The sequence below is a fragment of the Podarcis cretensis genome, assembly GCF_951804945.1.
Source record: "Podarcis cretensis genome assembly, chromosome: 7".
Taxonomy (NCBI): Eukaryota; Metazoa; Chordata; class Lepidosauria; order Squamata; family Lacertidae; genus Podarcis; species Podarcis cretensis.
The window spans coordinates 45,363,505-45,384,301 of NC_137176.1; the positions used below are offsets into that span (position 1 = coordinate 45,363,505).

The window sequence follows — 20,797 nt, forward strand, 5'->3', positions numbered from 1 at the left end:
GAGAGGTCCTGGGCCACGCCCCCTGGGCCAGCTGGAAAAGGCCCTGGAAGGGAGCAGGCCCTGCAGTCCTCACCCAGCCGATGTTCCGAGGCCTCACTGCAGCAGGAGTCCCTTTGTAGCCGGGAGAGAGGGCCTGGGCCACGCCCCCTGGGCCAGTTGGAAAAGGCCCTGGAAGGGAGCAGGCCCTGCAGTCCTCACCCAGCCGATGTTCCCAATGTATATGAATCACTTTAAAAAGCTATTATAATTATTGTAGACATAAAGTATTTTTTCCCAATCTTTCCTATATTAACAGTCTGATCAAGAAGAAGATGGTGATCTCAAGGCACAGGTAGGTGGAAGAATGGCTTGTCTTATGCTTAATTGTTGGTACTCTTCCTCTACCAATTTACCTAGAACAGCATTTTGTATCCTTTCAGTACTATGGCCCTTACTTCTCCCTTTCTCTTTCAATTTTTCCAGAATAGTCTGATTAAGCGCATAAAGGGTGAAAATGTGTATGTCAAACATAGTAATCTTATGTTAGAGGTTGGTATTGGTATATACCAGTGCATGTACTCTCCTTGTGGTTTGAATATAGTGGTTAAGCTGTGGATCTGCACTCTGATGCATGAGATGTGTATTTTCACTTGCTAATAAATCAAATGCCTCTCTCTCCTAAGATTATGACCTTCTGTTACACTGTTGTTTAGGACTGTGTTTGTATATATGTAGATCAGGGGTATGTAGATGTACCTCTTAACAGGTAGAATGTGTATAAAATCTGACCATCCTAAGAATATTTGATAGGACCACTTTACACATTGCATTTTGAAGTAAGCCTATAAAATCTTTTCCACATGTGTAAAAACACAAAGTAGAAATCCCTGTTAATAGAGGTAAACTTGCCAGGGAGCTGGGACTGGCTGCAGAGATCCCTCACAAGTGTACCCTGAGCGGCAAGGGGGAGTTTGCCACCATGCTATGTGCAAAGTGTCCTAAGAGTTTATATGTAACTATCCTTTGAAACACCAGTTTCCCGAGAGTGTTGTGTTAGTGTTGTGAGACATAATCTTGTCAAGGCTTCTTTTGCTGACTAACGCACATGACTTGTTTTTTTTCATATCTTGTCAATTTAGATAAAGTAGGTATTTTTTAAAATGCTGTTTTTCTTTTTTCTTTTCAGGAACTAGATAAAAACCAGGAAGACCTGATGAAACACCAGACCAATATAAGTGAGCTGAAACGGACATTCTTGGAAACTTCCGCAGATACCTCAGGGACCAATGAATGGGAGAAGAGGCTTTCTACATCACCAGTCCGGCTTGCTGCAAGACATGAAGAAGCTCCTATGATTGAACCACTTGTGCCTGAAGAGGTGATCTTTCTGTCCTTCAACCTTTGACTGTCCAGTAAAACTTTCATGGGTGCTTAATAGGCCAACCAATTTCAATTTAAAAAATGCATATGTTAAATTAGGTTGCCATAAATACCAGTTAGGGTACAAAATTGGCAAGATATGCTAAAGATCTGAAACAAAAATATTTTTATGTTTTTGGTAGCTGAATGAAAAGAAAGATGGTAGAATTTTATTATTCTACCAAGCAAAACTAGGAGGTAAATTGGTCACAGATCAGCCAAGCATAGAGGATTCCTGTTCCTGAATTCATAACATATACAAAACATAACCCAGTCAAGATCATTATTTGTTGCAAACCCTCAGACGACCAGTCTCCTACATGCCTCCCCACCTCCACTGTAGGGAGACCTATGGCCCTGTAGAAGAAACAACCCCATTAGGTAACTGGTAGCAGATGAAGATTAGTTACAGACTGCTGACAGGGAATTAGTTTGCATCCTGTTTTCATTCATAATTTTAGGAACGTCTGCAGGCACTGTGCAAAGTCCCATATAATGATCCTGTGCAGAATTAGGCATCCCTTAGACCTCTGAAATCAATGCACTTAAGAATGGCTAATTCTACCTAAGATGAGCTGTTAAAGCCAGCATCTGAAATGCTAGCTTTGATGGACTTGCTTCTCTCCCCACATTGCTCAAAAATCAGTTTTCTCCTTTGCTTGCTAAGCTAGATAGCTCAGTAAGTGACTGGGGAAACACAGCGAGATGGGCAGGGAATGATGATGATGATGATACCTGTGCCTTAGCAAGTGAAAAGATAATGTGTGTTTATTAAAGATGATATATTTATGTGTCCATTCCCTCTTATTCATTAGACCAAAGAAGAGAGAGAAAAATCTGAAAAGCGTATATTTTTGCAGAAGGAAAGCACTGCATACCTTGATTCTCAGGTAAAAAGCAGCACACTTTCTTATGATTCAAACAGGCCACATTTTGTGGCACTGGCTTGATAAATACATCATACTCCTTTTTCCAAGCAATTTTCTATTTTAAAAAGTCAGTAGCAGGTAAAATTTTCAAGCAGAATGCAAGATTAAATGAATACATTGCAAAGGTCGGTGAGATCTGCAGCTTAGAATCCCTTAGTTTGCATTTGCATCTGTAAATGTCTCATTGAAAATACTATGCTGTGTTCATCTGGAAGGGGTGGGGTTCATATCCAATCCCACTTTCTTCATGAATATTCTCATTATCATACATGTTTGAAAACATTCACTGGTTGCTGCCAGATGTTAATGTTTATCGTCAATATCTGTCAGTATGCAAGTATGGTGCCCCCAATCAAAGATCCTCACAGGATTCAAGAGAGTCAATTTTCTCTTCTTGCTCTTCCACATGTGAATATATCCAGGCAGGGAGAGAGGCTTACAGGGAAAGGTTGCACACATACTTATAACCTCGCTCGCCTCTTTCTCTATGCTTGGTCAAGTTATTCAAGCTTCAGAGGGCACAAATCCTTAATGGCATATTTGTGTGTAAGCTAAGCCCCAGACTGCCCGCCCTTAGGCAAGGATTGCCAGCCAGTTTGGACACCTGAATTTTGGGAGAGTGCTCTGGGTGCCAGTGATGAAATGGATGCCATGGGGACATGGCATAACACAAAATTAGAGAGGGTGCAGTCATTGTTGCTTCGCTCTCCTTTCCCCTAACAACCTCATGCTTGCCACAGGAAGTCAGCTATGTCCTGCTGGTCCTGGTTGTGGAGATACAGCTGAAAGGCACATTAACCCTGCTTCACCCAATTATAAACCTAAACCAAAGCCTCAGCTGCTCTCCTCTATCCACTTACTTGGGTGCAAGCTCCATTAAACACAAAGAGACCTACTTTTGAGTAGACAAATTTATCACTGTACTGTAAGTTAACTCCTCTTCTTCTCTGGCGATCACTCGTAGCCACGTAAGATTGTCTTCCATAAACACGGTTTTAACAATGAGTCCGTAAGTGACTGTGGAGGCCAATTAACTATACAGTGAATGAGTACATTGAGTTTGAGTCCTAAGGTTCTGTAATGGTTCTAGGGGTTGCTTGTGCGTAAATCGGCGCCACACCTGGCTGGGTTGCCTGAGTGAACCCTTTCTGTCCGGACAGCCACTCACCTGTGGCTGTCTCAATCGCTGGCAGAATCCGTCAGTGGGCGTTTCTTGAACTTCTTCCAGCAAAGAAGCTCTTTGACGCCTAGTCTCCGCCTACTCTCCCTGTGCGGAAGCCTTCTGCGCAGGGAGGGTGTGGGCAGCGGAGGACCCGTGCTCTCCCCGCTGGTCTCCGGCGAGGAGTCATGGAGCCACCTCGCCGATTCCCCCATCTGCCCCCCTTCTCCACTGGTGCTACGCTGATTTCCTTCCCCAGAAGATGGGCTGCTTCTCTCCCTCCCGGGACGCTCTCCGGAATCCCTCTGGAGCCCTCCCTCTCCCTCTGGCTCCGATGGCAGTTCCCTTTGCAGAGTTTTCACATTTTGTATTTGCCACTTGAGGAAAGGATTCTTTAACTTCCATCCGTACTTATAGTACAATAATATTTGCAGAAAATAACTTCCAGATGATCTCAGATGAAACCACCACAGAAAATATTCATACTGATTGCTAAGAAAAGAGTAAAGAGCAAGCTATACGGATTCCAAAAACCCTGTAAAATAAGACAAAGCAGGAAAAGTGTGCAAAGGAGAAGGGGGGAAAAGCAGTTCTTTAGAGATTCCAGAGATTCCTCAGTTCCAGATATTCCTATTGCCTGGTGTTCAAACAACTCACTTACCAAAACCACTCTGAATCACACATTGACTAGAAACACTGACAGGTTGGCTAATTACACATAAATCACATAGAAGGCTATCTACACATTTTGCTTCATAACTTTCTTTCTAGGAAGGATAGAGACTTACTTTTTTTAAAAAAAAATGAAAGCTCAAAATCTGGGGCCCCTGTTAGGGACACCACTCAATAAGTTTTCAGGTGCCACGTTGGTGACCTCTATCCTAGTGCTGTCCTAGGTCATTTCCCATGCAGTCATGTTTGGGGAAAGGGGGGAAATAAATTTATGAGAATCGCTTCTGTGCTCATGTGAGAAAGGATCATGCCTTTGTGAATACTCTTTAAAAAGTAATGTAGAGCAACTTGTAGACTTCTCCCCTAGCCAGTGGAACTAAAGGTTAAGTTGCAAGAGGGAGATTATGTTGACCACTTCTCAGCAAACAAGGATCCAGTTTGTCTCATTCAAACTCTGTAATACTTGCAATACTTGTAATACTTTAAAAAAAAATTGCTGGAAGTAAGTGCAAATTATTTCATTGCTACATATTCTAAATATGCATGTTTGGGACTGAATCCTTAGAATGTAATGTATACTGAATAGTAACTGTACAATATTGTAAATAACTTCTGATAAGACTACCCTGCAATATACAATATTTTCAGTAGTCAATATATTTTAAGTAAATTTGTTTAGGAATAATAATATGATGTTCCTTCTTATATTACTTATGTTGTTAAGTTTAGTTTCTACAAGTTGAAATACTTAAGATGCCTACAGACTTTTGAAAACTACACAGGATAAAATGTATATCATCTCTAGATGGCTATTGTACTTTCTTAAAAGGTATTATATTTTAGTTTCCTAACACAAAGGTAAACCACTAGTTGTTCTAATTTAGCTTTTATATTTCAAATATAGGGCACTGAGGATTGGGTTATTGTAGACAAAGTACCCACTGAGGTAGTTGATGGTGAATCGAAAACCATTGTGACATACAAAGTAATGACTGTGAGCAGTAAAACTGGTGACATCCCTGGCAAGCTTTTAAAATCCACTGACATACAGAGCTTTGAGGACTTGGAAGGTGAATTGCAGTCGAAAGACTACAATAAGCAGAAAATGTACACCTTAGGAAAATCCTACGATACTGTTTCTGGGAAAATTCTAACCATGACCACTAAAGTAAAAGAGGGAGAAAAAATTGCGCCATCATCACTCGAAGCATTTCAAAAAATGGAAAGGGCAGTGCCAGAATCTGTGAAAATCATTCCCGTAGTAGCAGAATATGAAATTCTAGAACCAATTTCTGATGAGAGAGCCAGAAAATTATCTGATTCAAAAAGAAGGGTATCTGAATCTTTGACACCTATTAAAGAGACAGACTCCCGGCTGCAGAGCCCTGAAGACGAAAGTTTGAAGAAGACCTTAAAGATGGACCAGGATTTGCAGTTGCGTGATACACTGGGCAACATACAGATTTCCAGAGCTGAGAAACCTCTTGACAGTGAAAGACTAAAAGGAGAGGCATTTGGTCGGAAAGAAAAGAGTATATCTGAGTGGAAGTATTCCAGAGAACCACCCTTGACCATTGCTACTGCTCACTATGTTACTGAATCATCAGCATCAAGAGTAGTGGTAACATGCAACTTTGCCACAGCTTAAAGATAAAAGCATGACTTCTTTAGGCAATACCCTCACTACCCTGCCTTTCGGTCCTTTTGCTGCCTGGCTTTATGTTGACAACAGCCAACCCAGCTTCTTATTATTTCCTCATGGTTTAAGCCAATTAACACAATACAAACCAGGCATTTTTAGGCTTTCAGTGTTACTGAACAGTAGTATGCTGCGATGGCTTGTTTTGGAAGGGGGGAAATACTTCACAAGACCAGCAAAATCCTAATGCTAACAACTTTGTTTTTTTAATTTTAGATTACTGCTTATAGTCATTACAGACTTGTGCTAATTTATTTTCCCATTATTTTCCTCTCTGTATCCCCGCCACTTTACCTCCTTTCCTTTGTCTGTCTGTCTTTGTCTATTAACATAATGTGTGTGTATGTGTGTGCGTGCGTGCGTGCGAGTGCGTATCTGCTTCTATTTGTGTGTTTGTGCTTGTGTGTGACTCTACATTTTTCTGTCCATTTAGACAAAACAGCTCTCCGGTGAAAAAGCTCTGGATGGTTCAGATATCTTCACTTTAATAGAGTCTGCAAGAAAACCAACTGAGTTCATAGGAGGGGTTACATCTACTTCACATAGCTGGGCACAGGTGGCCATTTGATTCCATCTTTAGATTTTATTATTATTTTACCCTGATGGGACCGGGGATTTTTTTTAAAAAAAACTTTGTGGTGATAGTTGGATTTTTATTTTGCACGTAGGTGTACTAGTGTTACTTTATATACATTACTATCTTCAAAATCTGCATGGAAAATATAACACCATATGCTGGTTAGCTTTCCCCTCAATTTAGATCACACATAAAACCCTGAAAAGAACAACCGGGTATTTTCTGTTGTTTCCTTCTGAGCTGTTTAATATATTGGAAGTACACTGAGACTTTAAATGAGTATTTCAAATGAGGATAAATTACATTCTGTTAACTTTTGTACCACTATCCAGTTTTATGAGAACTCAAGCAAACACCCTGTATAATGGAAAAAAGCTAGCAAAACAAAGAAAAATTGGCCAAGACTAATACGCTTTAGCATTGTAGTTATACGCCACATTAGCTTTTGATATTTACTTCTTTTCCCTGCAGAGAACAGAAGCTAAAACCGATCAGGAGATACGTTCTAGTGAGAAGAAGACAGAGGAGGAGAAGCAACAGGAGGCTGTGAAGAAGGTTGTGCAGGAAACTGTAATGGTGGAGGAGAGACATGTGATGAGTGTGCATGCAAGTGGGGATGCTGCTAAATTGGCTGGCGTTCAGCTGGATACTACAGCAGAGGCAATATCGCATGTGGCTTCTAGCATCAAAGGGAAGGAGGGTTCTGCTGTGACTGAGGGGGCTAAAGAGGAAAAGATGCAGGAGGCTGAAAAAGCTTTAACCAAACAGGAAGAAACTGCTACTGTATCTCACGATCAGGAGGCGAGTGCAGCAGCCCATGCTTTGGATGCACTGGAAAGAAAACCTCTTTTTGAGGTAACTAAAAATATCTGAGCAGCCAATTCTGCACAAAAGCATACATTTGTGTCCTCTTTAAATCAGATTCACTAACGAAGTGTTAAAACAAATGCTAGATGGTTTTTGTAAGCAGTTTGTTTCTCACCTTAAATGACGTAGTCATGTGTGATGGTTTCCTAGCTGCGATGGCTTCCATGTAAAAAAGTTGAGTTTAGACCACATGTACACAATTGCATGCAATTAGCACTGCATGTTCATGAGATGAAATACATGTGGCAATATTCACATGGTGTACAAGCTGTTCTCCTACATGATGGTGTGTGTTCTGTGTAGCAAATGTCTCATGATGCAGTCCATGTTTTCCCCCTTGCATGGCAGCCTTGAGGCTTGTTGCTGGATTCATTTATTTTATTCTATTGTTCTTTGGGCATCATGCAGTTTATAAAGAAGATTCCATAGTGCTGAGGATCAGGGACTATTCATTTTGGTACTGCAATGGATCTTACCTGATCCTGAGCCTAAGGATATTGCTGGCTGTTCCCTGGAAACATCAAGATCTGTCAGTTTATTTAGGCACTAGATATACTTGTCAAACGGGACGCAGGTGGCGCTGTGGGTTAAAGCCTCAGCGCCTAGGACTTGCCGATTGAAAGGTCGGCGGTTCGAATCCCTGCGGCGGGGTGCGCTCCCGCTGCTCGGTCGCAGCGCCTGCCAACCTAGCAGTTCAAAAGCACCTCCGGGTGCAAGTAGATAAATAGGGACCGCTTACCAGCGGGAAGGTAAACGGCGTTTCCGTGTGCGGCTCTGGCTCGCCAGATGCAGCTTTGTCACGCTGGCCACGTGACCCGGAAGTGTCTCCGGACAGCGCTGGCCCCTGGCCTCTTAAGTGAGATGGGCGCACAACCCCAGAGTCTGTCAAGACTGGCCCGTATGGGCAGGGGTACCTTTACCTTTATACTTGTCAAAGTTGTTAAGAATGGTCTCTACTGTATAGATTTCTCAGCTCATGAATAAGAATCCCCCATCTCTCAAATTGCTATGGGTATAAACATGGGTTTTGATTACACATGGCATATGTTAGTGAAAGAAAATAAGTTTAAGCTAGTCTGGGCTACAACAAAATGAAAATTAAGGTATGAAAAGTCCATAGCTGCCTATTTTCTAAAGATGGCTCCAAATAAGTATAGTCCTGAAAGAGATATAAATAGTACTTTTAAGTGCTTATGATATGTTTCTGAGTATTTCTTTCTGTATAATAGAGATCCTTTTTCCCTTGCTGTAGCAGAGGACATTTCTTTTACATTTTTCCTTTGCAATTATTACAAAACTTGAACTACTTTGATATATCATACAATTACCTTTTTTCATTGAAACAGTCACCAATTGTGAAGACTGAGTCAGTCAGTTTTGGCAGTGTTTCTTCAGGTGGGGAGAAGTTGGAAATTTCTATGAAGGAAGTGCCCATCGTTCATACTGAAACAAAAACCATTACATATGAGTCCTCAGAGGTGAGACATAACATAACACAGATGCTATGAAGGTGCTAGTAGCGACATACCAACGCCAATGCAATGTGTGTACAAAATCTAATTGAATCTGGACTAAGAGACCTCCAATATAATTTTGAACGTCCTAACTGGTGCTGTAAATCCCATTTTTGTTTTTTTAAAAAATACTTTAGAATACACTTTAGATAATATTGGCATGTTTGTGCTAAAGAAATTAATATTTAAGAAAGGATACAGGTTAAACTTCATATTTCAATTGTCAAGTTAGTTTCATATCAAGTTTTCAAAGGCTTATTCGAGGGTTTTTTCCAATTTGCATAGAATGCATGCAACATATTCCTAATTATGACTCACAATCAAGTTAGCAGGAGTAAAAGATGAATGGTATGTTAATTATATTAAAATAAGGAAGTTGTTTGCCCTGTGATACATTGTTATTTGGTTTTCAATGATAAGAAAATTGCCATTCCCTCTGTGTTTCGGTACTAAAAATTGTAGCCTTTTAAATCCCAGGTTAAATGAGTATTTTCCCACTGTACTCTAATACATTCAGATGATTAACAATGTTTTCATCACATTAGGGTAATAGTTGCTTGCTTGTTTTAGGCGGATCCTAGTGCTGACTCTGAACCAGGAGTTCTGATGAGCGCACAGACCATCACATCTGAAACTACCAGTACTACAACTACTACACATATCACTAAAGTAAGTTTCTCAGAACTCTGCTTTCTCAAATATGTATTTGTTTTGGAAGACAAAACTTTGTGTTTGGTAATAATTTTTAATTTTTTTTCAATAAAGTTTTTAATTAATCAATTCAGGAATGACTTAAAGAGTGCCAGATCTGCTGCTGTGTCTATACACACACGTCATATTGCATCTTACATGCATATTCACCAAGCAGTTGATTTAGGGATATTTACTAGAAACAGTTGTGCATCTCAGATGTTATTGCAATGACCTTTCTTGGCTTAATTCTGAAGAATTCAGTAGTGACCAGTAATAAGCATTATTATCTCATATGCTTACAGGCACAAGCAACAGCCACACAGTTCATTTGTAATTATTTGTAATTATAATGTCTGTTTTTGTTTACACAAAATAGCTGACAAAGAATAAGATGTATTGTGGCTTTAAGTGCCAGTACAGAAATGGAAAAGAAGCAGTGGTCCATTGTGAACAGTTACACAGAGTACCCTCCCCACTTTGCCTGGACCATATACTTTTTAATACATTTTATTAGTTTGTATTTTATTCTGTTCAGTCACTTTGACCTATTTATTTCTGTATAAAGCAACTAATAAATGCAGCAGCAGCAACAGCAGCAACAACGATGATGATGGAAAAATGAAAGGTGTAGCACAGAGTGATTGCTGTACTGATCCAGGATGAACATTTAGCAGAAAAGCAAAACTGCTCCTTTATCTCAGGAACTATTATGCAAAATTTGGTTGCAATATATTAAGAGGTGTCCAAAACTGCATCACAAACAAACAAGCAACAATACAAAATATATATTAGATACAGATTCTACAGAAATACATTTATAATTGATGTCAACCATTTTGAAACACTCAACATACATTTCTTTCAGCAAAACTCAAATAAGGATTTTCCCCTTCTTTGAAGAGCAAAAAGTATGTTTTATTTGAAGCCTACATTTATTCCTTCCCTTTAGACAGTGAAAGGAGGCATATCAGAAACAAGAATTGAAAAGCGAATAGTCATCACAGGCGATGCAGACATTGACCATGATCAGGTATGATCTATAAAGCAACTAAACTATCCGTAAGCTAATCTGCTGTTTTTAACTGTAAACCGAAAAAAGCAGTATTAGTACTGGCATGCCTTTAAATTAAACTGGATTATTAGTACTTAGATCAAAGATGAAATTCCTATTTTGAATCACTTTTCCTCATTTGCAAATTGTGTAATTTATCATGAATCTCTCTTCACCTTGCTACTGATCATGCATGTTCCACCTCCTTCTTGTTTTTGCCCTTCTGTGGTTTCCTTGGGCTAGGCGCTGGCTCAGGCAATTAAAGAGGCCAAAGAGCAGCACCCTGACATGTCAGTGACCAAAGTAGTGGTACATAAAGAAACAGAAATCACACCTGAAGATGGGGAGGATTGATCACAGGTAAGAAGATGAGATTTTTCCCAGGCACTCGTGGGCTGGCATGTGTCAAAGATCATTTCTTCCTTCATAGTTCATCTCTAACCCTTTCTATTTATTCTCTCTGGCATTTGTGAAAACAGTGATTCTGAAAGTTATGTTTTGGGGGCAGAGCTTTCTCCCACTCTCCCTATTAATGCCAGTTAGAGAAATAGAAGAAACCCATTTGCTTCTGTCTGCTTGCTAGTTGCTATGCATTTTCCGCAATCCAGTATCTTGCTCTGTAATTTCCAAAGCTGAAAAGACTGTATGCATTTGGCTTGTGGGGGAAGGGAAGCATTTCATAAAATGTCATACAAATTTTAGACTTTTAGGGCAAAGCTGTTCAGGTATGGTTGACATTTCGTTTAAATTATATCATTTCCTCGGTTTTACTGAGAAATAAGTGCTGGTATGAATGTCTTTGTCTCTGTTTGTGTTCGTCCTAAATAATTACATTATTTCTTGAAGAGAGACATTCATAGTTTTTCTAATTGCTGCAATTCAATAAAGGCATGCTGACAAATTCTGGCTAAATGGGCATCTTGAAAATGTGTCAGTTACTGAATGCATGTGCTAGAATATATTGTGCATACTAACATGCTATGCAAGAGCTCTTATTACTACATCATCTGTAGGTGGCTTTGAATGTTGTGTGCAAAAAACAGCATAATTTTCAAGCAACAAGTATTGACAAATAATGATATAAATTATGTTTTCATATGGAATATTAGGACAGTGCATCGTGTAGCCTTAGCAGATTTACAAACTGCTGGCTAGAAGTGTGGTAATGATAGAGAAGAGGAGACAAAGCTGTTCTGAGGTGAAAGGCAGGGCCAGTAGATCAGTACCTGATAAAGAAAAAACATCCTTGGTTGGGCCCATTTAGTAAAATGAGAGCTAAAGATAATTTTCTGTTCTGAACATTCAACAATTCTTTCAATTCAATATACCTTACGGAATCTGACCATTGGTCCACCTGGCCTAGTACTCATTGGCTTTCCTGAGGTCTCAAGCAGGGTCTTTCTAGCCTATCTCCTTAGTTCCTTCAATAGGAGATACCAGGGATTGAATTTGAGTTCTTCTCCGTGCAGAGTATGTGATTTACTACTGTACTGTAGCTCCTTCCCTTTTTTAAAACTCTTTAAATAATTGAGATGCAAATTTTATTTGCATATATTTTTATTGATCTAAAATATCCAAGGGCTTTGTTTTGTCTACTGTCATCTAATCATTTTTAAAAAGATAGATCCCTGTCTTCATAAAGCTCAGAATCTTAAATTAATTCAAGAATAATTTAATGTATTCTGTATATTGTTCTAGAAAAAAGCATATAAGCCTGAAACATTCCTCATACAAATTATAATCTCATTAACTGCAATTGGCTTTGAATCTGGTCTTAATTTTAGTGGCAATCATTGTAATACTTTTGTTTTATTTACTGCTTTAAATCAGTTGCTTCCAGATCTTAACTACACTTTCTCTACTGCAGGAATAAAGTAGCTTCCTTATGAATTCAGTCATACGTGGGAATACCAGAGCCTACAATCTTGGTTCTAATCCAGGCTTGCATCTCTCCAGAGAAATTTTCAATTTGGAAGAATCAATCTTGATTGTTACTAAAGACACTGGCAGAAATATCGTCCCATTTACAGCAATCTGAATCAGCATTAGCAACCCAATATTTGCATGAAGCAATGAACAAATTACAAAAAACACAGCATTTTAATTTTCCTAAACTAAGTTTCCATCTATACCTGCACGTTCATCAACAATATAAAACAGTGATCTCATGCTACACATGAATCAGTTCATGCCTTCAGTTATTGAAAATCTAAACAAACCACAGTTTCTTAGGTGGCAAAACTTTTGTTTAGGGTAAGTGAAGATTGCCCTGAAATGCTAGAAGCTGTATAGGTACTGTGTATAATGTTTTATCACGTTAGCTGTGCCAATAACACACACTGTTCAGTAAACAACTTGAATCATATAATTGTTTTCATCTGGTTTTATTACTCTTGTCCAATAAACAATGGCAAATCGCTAATCTTATTTAAATGCTTACAAAATGTGCTTTGTTTACCTGGTTTGAGACCTTTAATAGATAGTAATAATTTTAGCATTGTTCAGACTTTAAAATTAGAAATTCAGACACCCTTCACAAACCCTCATTCTATAAATTACGTTGTGGTTATTTTAAAGAAAATTTGTGTTTTCCTTACCATTTCAGAAATATTAGTCTGATTTTTTGACATTTTTTGTATTGATTTCCCTTCTGTTCTCAGAGAAAAATGTTTATTTTCAGAGTCTGGTCAGCATTTCCTAGGTCAGAGTTAAGCCTTAAACTGTACAGAACACCTACTAAACATTATTTGGTATTGGTTATCACATTCACTTGAGGGATACTGTCTTCATTACACTGTCAGTCACATCACAACACATGGTGAATGTATGTTTCTGCATAGTGAAATAAAAGTGGTAAACGCACCAAAATTTGTATTTGTCTATGTCTAAAAAACATGTTTTCTGTATTCAAACATCAATACCATTTGTTTAATGTAACAGGCATTTTAATGTGCATTACAGAGACATTCTTCCAATTGACCACAATATGGTGTTTAGATGGGTACAAATAGAAGAGCAAGCCTAAAGAAATATTGTACAAATATATTCCTTCTGTACAATTTTTGCACATACAATAGGTGCCCTCTAATTTCTTGTGTGAAATTTAGCTCTGTAATGTGCTTCATGTCAGCGAAAGGTAATAGTACAACCAGCTAACTATTTTTGAGTATTAGCTTAAATATATATATATTATATTTTCTATTCTAAAACTTTAGAGCACTATTTGTTTCAGCAAATAATCTGGGCACAATCTAGCCATAGTTAAGCACTTCTAAGTTCCATTCCAGTAAGAGAGTTAAGTGTGTGTTTCATGTTCTCTTGCTAAAAGCTGTGGGACTTAAAACTACTTAATTTGGGCTGGGTCATGTCCTTTACTGTTTTGATTTAGCTTTCTATTCACAGTTCATTCATGGTATCCTTTCATTGAAGGAAAAAATGAAAGTCTATTTTTTAGCCTTTGAAATACATAAACGGCCATCTGTATGGCTATTTTTACTGATAAAGGCCAAATTCACAGATTTCCAACTGAATTGAGTGGTAGGAGCTTCTGTGAAGTAAATCTGACTTGTTAGCACAGATCAAAAGTTAAAAAAAATATTTTTAAAGAGTATATATCAAGAGAAAATAATCTATAGATAAATTATATAAAAATTAAGAACCATTGTCCAGTAGTGTTTGCATGTGTGGAATCTCAGGCCAAGTTTAGGTGCTTACTCCACCCCAGTGATCATCTATAGGAGTACGCAGGGCCACCATGGGCTTGTGACCCAGCTGGAATGCATGGTGGTTGATAGTATAAACTGGCACCTATGAGCGAGCTAATACATGGCCATCACATTTTCTGTGATTCCAATGGCCAGGAGCAAGATAAATAATGGCTGCTTTATGTCTAGCTCACAGTTGGTGTCACATTCTCTCAGCTAGGTCACAAATCTGCCACTGGCCCTGTACACATCCACAGGCTGGGATGGGTTTGCTAGCCATTTCATTGATGCCCAATATGCTGGGGACAGCTCTATCCTTGTGTCCCCTTTGTTCACTGCAGCTCCTACAAAGCTTTCAATTGGGATGAAGGTTTTGTCTTGTCTTTGGGACCTTCTTCTTGGAACTATCTTCCATATTCTATCAATAGGCATATTTTAATAAGTGACTCCTATATCTGTAAATATCATGGGGAAATAGCTAATATCAGTGGCGTAGCGTGGGTTGTCAGCACCTGGGGCAAGGCAAGTAATTTGCGCCCCTTACCCGTGGATTTGCGCCCCCTAACCCGTGGATTTGCGCCCCCTAACCCTACTCCTAACTCTAACCCCCAGATGTTGCGCCTGGTGCGGCCGGCCCCCCCTGCACCCCCCACGCTACGCCACTGGCTAATATACTTAGCTAACCCAGTGAAAATCACGATCAGGTAATGCACAACAGTGAAAATTTTGCAAAATACATTCCCAGTTGAATAGGTAGCTTTCTGTATAAGAATGCAATTCTGATTGCATTGAACACAATGGGATTTACTTCTAAATGTGCATATGATTGTGCTGTAAAGTGTTTCTTTTACTCTAATAACACATGTAAGTTGGTGCACCTTCTACTATCCTACATAATTAATACAGACATTACTATGTTGTGTTTCCACTCCTACCTGATTCACAGGAACTCTCTTCCTCCTATAATGTAGGAAGCAGCCCTCATCCAATCATTTTAAATTAATTTATTGTTGAAGATTTCCTATTTGCATATTTAACTTGTTCCTTCCAGCACAATCATCTTCTGTTACATAGTGAACAAGCATAGATTGATTAGTTATGTGAGGCTTTAGATTATCTGTTTCTTTCCCTCGTCATATTGTGCTGTTTTGGAATAGAGTATCCAAGTATAATCTTACATTTCTGTGAATGCCAAATCAGCTTTTTACCTGTGGCAGCTGTTGATGGGATAGGAGACCATGCTCCTTGTTAAGGCATCAAGTTTTAAGAATAGATTCTGAAACCAGATTCCTTTTCCATTGTCACAATATTTGCTTTGTAAGCTTTTCATATTGATTTTAATGAAGAGTGGGTTATAAAACAGTCAAAAAAATAAATAAGTACTACTTGGTCAGTTTAACTGATATGACCCATGATAAAAGTATCTTTCCTTGAACAGGTCCACTATTCCATTTGTAACAACACGTTCACATAGCTCAGTTTCAAACTTGCTATTAAAATGTGGGAAAAGTTATTTTTAAGTGGCTGAAAGGTGGATTCCCAGAACTAGGTCAGGTCATAGTGAAAAACAGTATCAGCTTCTTTCAGACAATCAAACAGTGGTTCATGTGACAATGTTATACCTTCAGTTGCCACTACACCAGGCTTCCCCTACCTAGTCTCCAGATGTTTTGGACTACAACTCCCATCAGGCGTAGTCACAATGTTGAATAATTGGGGGAAATGGTAATTGTAGTCCAAACACTTGGAGAGTACCAGGCTTGGGAAAGCTGCACTACACAAGCAATAGTATCACCATCATCATTTTGAAGCACGGCATCAGAATCCACCCAAAGGATGCAATCCTAAGCACACAACTTAGGGGAAAAGCCCCACCGAACACAGTGGTGTTTACTTCTGAGTAAGCGTGCATAGGGTTGTTCTGTATTGTTCTGCACAGAATTTGTGCTTGGACAGTAACCTTCTGTCCAAGATTATTGCTACATTGCCTACATTTTAGCATGGCATATCAAAATAAGAACGCTATCAAAAGCTAATTCATTGATTTATAAGATTTCTCTACTTCAAAGGGGTACTCACTGCTAGAATAAGAATGAAGTGCACAATGATGGCTCAATGTTAGTGAACTTTGTGTGGGGGTACTTCCTGGGAAATAAATGTTTCTTTTTGATAGATTGTTTTTTGGGTTGACTGCCTAATCCTGTGCCAGATGAAATAAAAAGCTCTTGCCTGTTTCTAACAGCTGCCTTTTGTCTCAGTCTTTTCTTGTTTGTTGGTCTTCATCCAGCTCTTATGCATGTAGTGATCCATGCAAACTAACTGTAACAAGACTAGCCTTGTTTGAAGGCATCATTCTTACACAGAACTATACAAGAGCAAATCTTCTAATTACAACAGGGATCATAATTTCTGAAGATGCCGCACTGTGGGTTGTCAGTTTTGCCTTATTATGATAAAGGGTCATGCCACATAGCCAGAGTAGTAAAATTGGGGTGTGTGTCAGCAAATACATACAGCATATGTACATGTCTACATATAGTCGCCAGAATCCACAGACCCCAGGTAAAAAGTACATTTGCATGCACATGGAAGAAAGGATAGCAAGTTCTTGTTTTCTTATAAAAATGCTATGTCCGATAGAAGGGTGCCCTAAAAGCAACTGGGTGAGATTTCTGGCATCCTGAAAGGCTACAGCCAGAATGGGGGAACTGAAATGCAACATGTTGCATTTTGAATTCCGAATCAACATGTTCCAGTCTGAGACTTGCAGGTGTAGGGCAGTATATAAATTCAATAAATAAAATAAAATACTCCTAGAAACAAATTAACAGTCATGTTTCTAAACGCTGAGACTATGAAAGAAACTAAGCTGAAGGAATATAAGCATTTTAAAATGTGCATTTATATGTTGAAGGTCAGCTTTAAAAACTGAACCTTAGCTTTCTTCATGAAGAAATCATTTAATAAACTGGATAATTGTGATCAACCCAAAACTGCATATTTGAACTGGTCACATTTTTCTGGGTTTGGGCCTTTTTAAGCCAAGTCCTTTTATGTTTTCTTCCAGTTTTTATCCCATCCTTCCTCTGGCCATAGACACTGTCTTTATCCTTTGTCCATGTTCCCAAACCCTGCTGCTTCTACTGCCAGTTCAGCAGTTTCCTGCTCCACCAGTTCTCCATTTCTGCATATAACTGATCCTTTAGAATGATCACAACTAATTTTCTTGTAAGGGCTGTATTTGCAATCTTCTGCCTCTCCTGCCCCACCTTCTGTCAGGATTCCTGTCTCTACTCATATTTATATTAAAATAGCCATAAATGTCTTGTATGAGTTCACTGATTGCCGCAAAATAAAATAAAAAATTCTGGTTATTCCAAAATGGAAGGGTATAGTTATTAAATGGCAGCATGAGAACATACCTTCTAACATTCCTCAGATGAAAATAGGGACATTTCTCACTTCCCGCCGCCTGACCCTTAACAGCTCCCCATTTTTGTCCCCTAATCACAGCATTCCATATCAGAAGAAGGGAAAATGCTACCACCACTACACCAATGGGACACAGCACACACACCCTCCACTGTTCTGAGAAAACCACTTAATCCTGATTTTATAAATTTTAGAAGGGGGCAAGATTAGACGCTGCCACACAAAGCATTTTTTTAAAAAAATCAAGACTTCAATCTCCACTCCACTATAACTTTCTTCCCACCCAGGGCAGCCCTGCCCACTGCCTGCCACTCAGAGCTGGCGTATCATGCAGGTCTGTGTCCACTCTCCAGCAGCTATGAAATGCCCAATGAAGGAGGCCAGCAGTAATAGCCACAGAGAGGCAATTGGATGCTCCCTCGCCACCCCCACTGTCGTAACTCGGGACAAGTGCCAGCTCATCCTACTCCCCGAGCTCAGCAACAGCAACACTAGCAGAGGAAAAAGGAACATTCTGGGATCAAATCAAAATCCAGAATGGCTTTCATTATTCTGGGACTGCCCCTGGAAAATCGGGACATTTGGAGGGTATGTGAGAGAATCATAACTTGAAACAGAAGGCCACAATCCAGTGCCATTTATTTAGCATGCATACTGCACGTTCTCTGCTTTGGAAGTGGTATATAATAATTATTAAACAATAAAACAAAGTCCATGTACTTAAGAAAGCCAATGTAGTGAAATGCTTATAATTGTTAGACTAGGTTCCGGGAGACTCAAGGCAGCATTTCACAATGTGTGGGGCGGTGCCTGGCTCTCTAATAATTTATTCTTATGCATTTTATTATTTTTTGCAACAAGCCCCACTGTGTTCAGTGTGGTTTCATTACGGGTTCATAGAATTTTACCCAATCTACATAGACCCCAGCTACTTCAACTTCATTCAGAAAGCAACAAAACATGGACTCCAACCTTTTATTGTGTCCAAAACACAAGGCAAGTTGATAATTCATAAGGTGTTTTTCATGATATTAGATACTGTACATTACACTTTAAAAATCTGACAGAAACAGCTGTAATGCTTTCTCAATGTGTGCAATAGCCCTACGTTCAAGAGACAACAGAAAACAAAATAAGTACAGTGGGGGGAAACCTGTATTTTAAAATAAAATCCCACTTAAAAATTAGCATACAGTCCTATTAAAGCAAGTGTGGCCAGATGAGAATCTGAATGCTCAGCCAGTCCTTCTACCACCTTTCTATTCTACACTGAGCTTTAGCTCAGTTGGTACCGCATGAATACTCTTAACCTCAGGGTCAAGGACTCAAGCACCACACTGGGAAAGAGAGTCCTGCATTGCAAGGGGTTGCATGATCATGGTCCCTTCCAACTCTACAATTATGATTCTACGATTAAACATACAACCCCTAACATACAACAATCTCATACAAACCCTAAACAGGACCAGTTCTGCACTAGGGTAAACCTCAATCTCTATTCTGGGGAAAGGTGTTCACAAAATTCACCTGTTTCAGCTTTAAATAGCAAAACTGAAAGTCTATGGCTTTGCTTCCAAATGATTTCACAGCAAAAAAAAATTTCACTGGTCAAATAGCTTTTGAAAATACGTAGCAATCGGACCTTTTCTGAGGTGGCTCACTGCTTGTGGAATGCTCTCCCCAGAGAGGCTCACCTTCATTACATTATCTTTAGGTGCCAGTTGAAAATGTTTCTCTAGAACCAGGCCTTTGGGTAAATAAACCATCTACGGTTTTTAAACACATTTGTGGAAGTGGGGGTTACTGATTTGTTTTTGTTGTTTGTTACATATTTAGTATTCTCATTTAGTATTTTTATGTTGTGAACCAACCTGTGGTCTTTGGATAAAAGGCGGTATACAAATTTAATAAATATACATAAATTTAAAAACCAGTAAATGTCAGGGACCTTCTGCATGCACAGCATATGCTCTGCCACCGAACTCTAGCCAGTTAATAGGGGGCCAACTTAAAATATGGATAGATTCAGCCCCAGGAAGGAGGAAATAACCACTAGACGACTTTGGACGTGGAGGATTAGGATTACTATATCTTGAAAGAACGCACAAGGTCAGATATTTGAGGTATTGTTGTTCAAGGGCCTCACAAAACCTGGATCGAGCACTAGTGGCTCAGCAGCCTTAAACTTTCATTCATACTGTACTAATTTGCACCCAAGGAAAAAGGACATGTAAGGGCTGGTGAATACCTGGTTGCAGCAAGCAATTGTTGTTGTTGTTGGAATACCACACTACCACACTTACTATTTTCAGTAAGTCTAGTTAGGTCCTCCCAATCAGGAAACTCGTGCTTTTTATCTTTTTAATACTGTATTCGCAGCACACGAACACATACATACAAGGCTCTCTTTCTCTTGGGGAGCGGGAGAAAAACGAGCGTATTCACCGAAAAGAAAAGGAGACAAGTCTTGAGGAGCCCAAACCTCCGCGAAGGGGCGCTAAGTGCGCGCGGCCCGCTCTGCCCCCTCAGATTTAACGGCAGATGCAGGCGAAGCGGGGAGACACAAAGACCCGGATAGCACAGCCGTGGATTTGTGTTGGGGAGGATTTCGACTGCAGTAGCCGCGAGAGACTCGGGGCTTTCAGCCCGCGGCTTTGTTACGCTTCCCTCAGCGAAGGGAAAAGCGGGCACGGCCGCCCTCCCACGTAACCGCTCGCTCTGACATCACATCGGCGAGCAATGGCGCGCGCGCGCTCACACGCCCAGGCAGACAAGACGCTTCTCTCTGGAGAGAAGGGGAGCGAGAGACGCGCACGCGCGCACGCACTTTAATATGGTTCCCGAGGCCGCTTCAACTCTCGGCGCGGCCCCGTCCATGGCGACGCGCAGCGTCGGCCCTCCTGTGTGCGTGAGCCCGCCGAGGCCGCCTCAGAATGGCTGGTCGGGCTCGCCGTTCTGCCCCCTCCAGGCCACCTGCGCGAATGAGCGGCCTCCCTCCTCATCGGAGCACCCGCCTCCTCCTCTCTCTCGCTCTCTCCCTGCGGGGGGCGCGCCCTGCTCGCACCGCGCATGCACGTTCCCGCCTCCGGCGCGCCTCCTCTG

The 20,797-nt window shown here is 40.1% G+C and overlaps 1 protein-coding gene and 2 long non-coding RNA genes across 26 annotated transcripts in view; 2 read left to right on the plus strand and 1 right to left on the minus strand.

Annotated features, from left to right (window-relative positions):
* The window catches only part of EPB41L3 (erythrocyte membrane protein band 4.1 like 3), a 128,728-nt gene extending 115,301 nt beyond the window's left edge, over positions 1 to 13,427 (plus strand). For 11 of the 24 annotated variants that reach the window (XM_079982869.1, XM_079982887.1, XM_079982866.1 and 8 more), the window contains 12 exons: positions 296 to 331; positions 463 to 528; positions 1,166 to 1,357; positions 2,214 to 2,288; positions 5,063 to 5,779; positions 6,291 to 6,413; positions 6,906 to 7,289; positions 8,648 to 8,779; positions 9,386 to 9,484; positions 10,458 to 10,538; positions 10,803 to 10,919; positions 12,427 to 13,427. In XM_079982869.1, the coding sequence (XP_079838995.1) occupies positions 296 to 331; positions 463 to 528; positions 1,166 to 1,357; positions 2,214 to 2,288; positions 5,063 to 5,779; positions 6,291 to 6,413; positions 6,906 to 7,289; positions 8,648 to 8,779; positions 9,386 to 9,484; positions 10,458 to 10,538; positions 10,803 to 10,913 (2,016 nt within the window). In that variant the 3' untranslated portion in view covers positions 10,914 to 10,919; positions 12,427 to 13,427. The remainder of the gene's footprint in view (positions 1 to 295; positions 332 to 462; positions 529 to 1,165; positions 1,358 to 2,213; positions 2,289 to 5,062; positions 5,780 to 6,290; positions 6,414 to 6,905; positions 7,290 to 8,647; positions 8,780 to 9,385; positions 9,485 to 10,457; positions 10,539 to 10,802; positions 10,920 to 12,426) is intronic. The other 13 variants (XM_079982888.1, XM_079982867.1, XM_079982873.1 and 10 more) reach the window with 9 other exon arrangements.
* LOC307219650 overlaps positions 1 to 20,479 on the minus strand; it is a 31,857-nt gene extending 11,378 nt beyond the window's left edge. Inside the window, exons 1-2 of the long non-coding RNA XR_013840480.1 lie at positions 20,084 to 20,479; positions 8,630 to 8,744 (exon numbers count right to left, since the gene is read on the minus strand). This is a non-coding gene — a long non-coding RNA (uncharacterized lncRNA). The remainder of the gene's footprint in view (positions 1 to 8,629; positions 8,745 to 20,083) is intronic.
* On the plus strand, positions 2,295 to 4,278 carry LOC307219656. Its single transcript, XR_013840490.1, has 2 exons — positions 2,295 to 3,410; positions 3,840 to 4,278. It is a non-coding gene; the product is annotated as an uncharacterized lncRNA (long non-coding RNA).
* Positions 20,480 to 20,797: the final 318 nt, after the last annotated feature.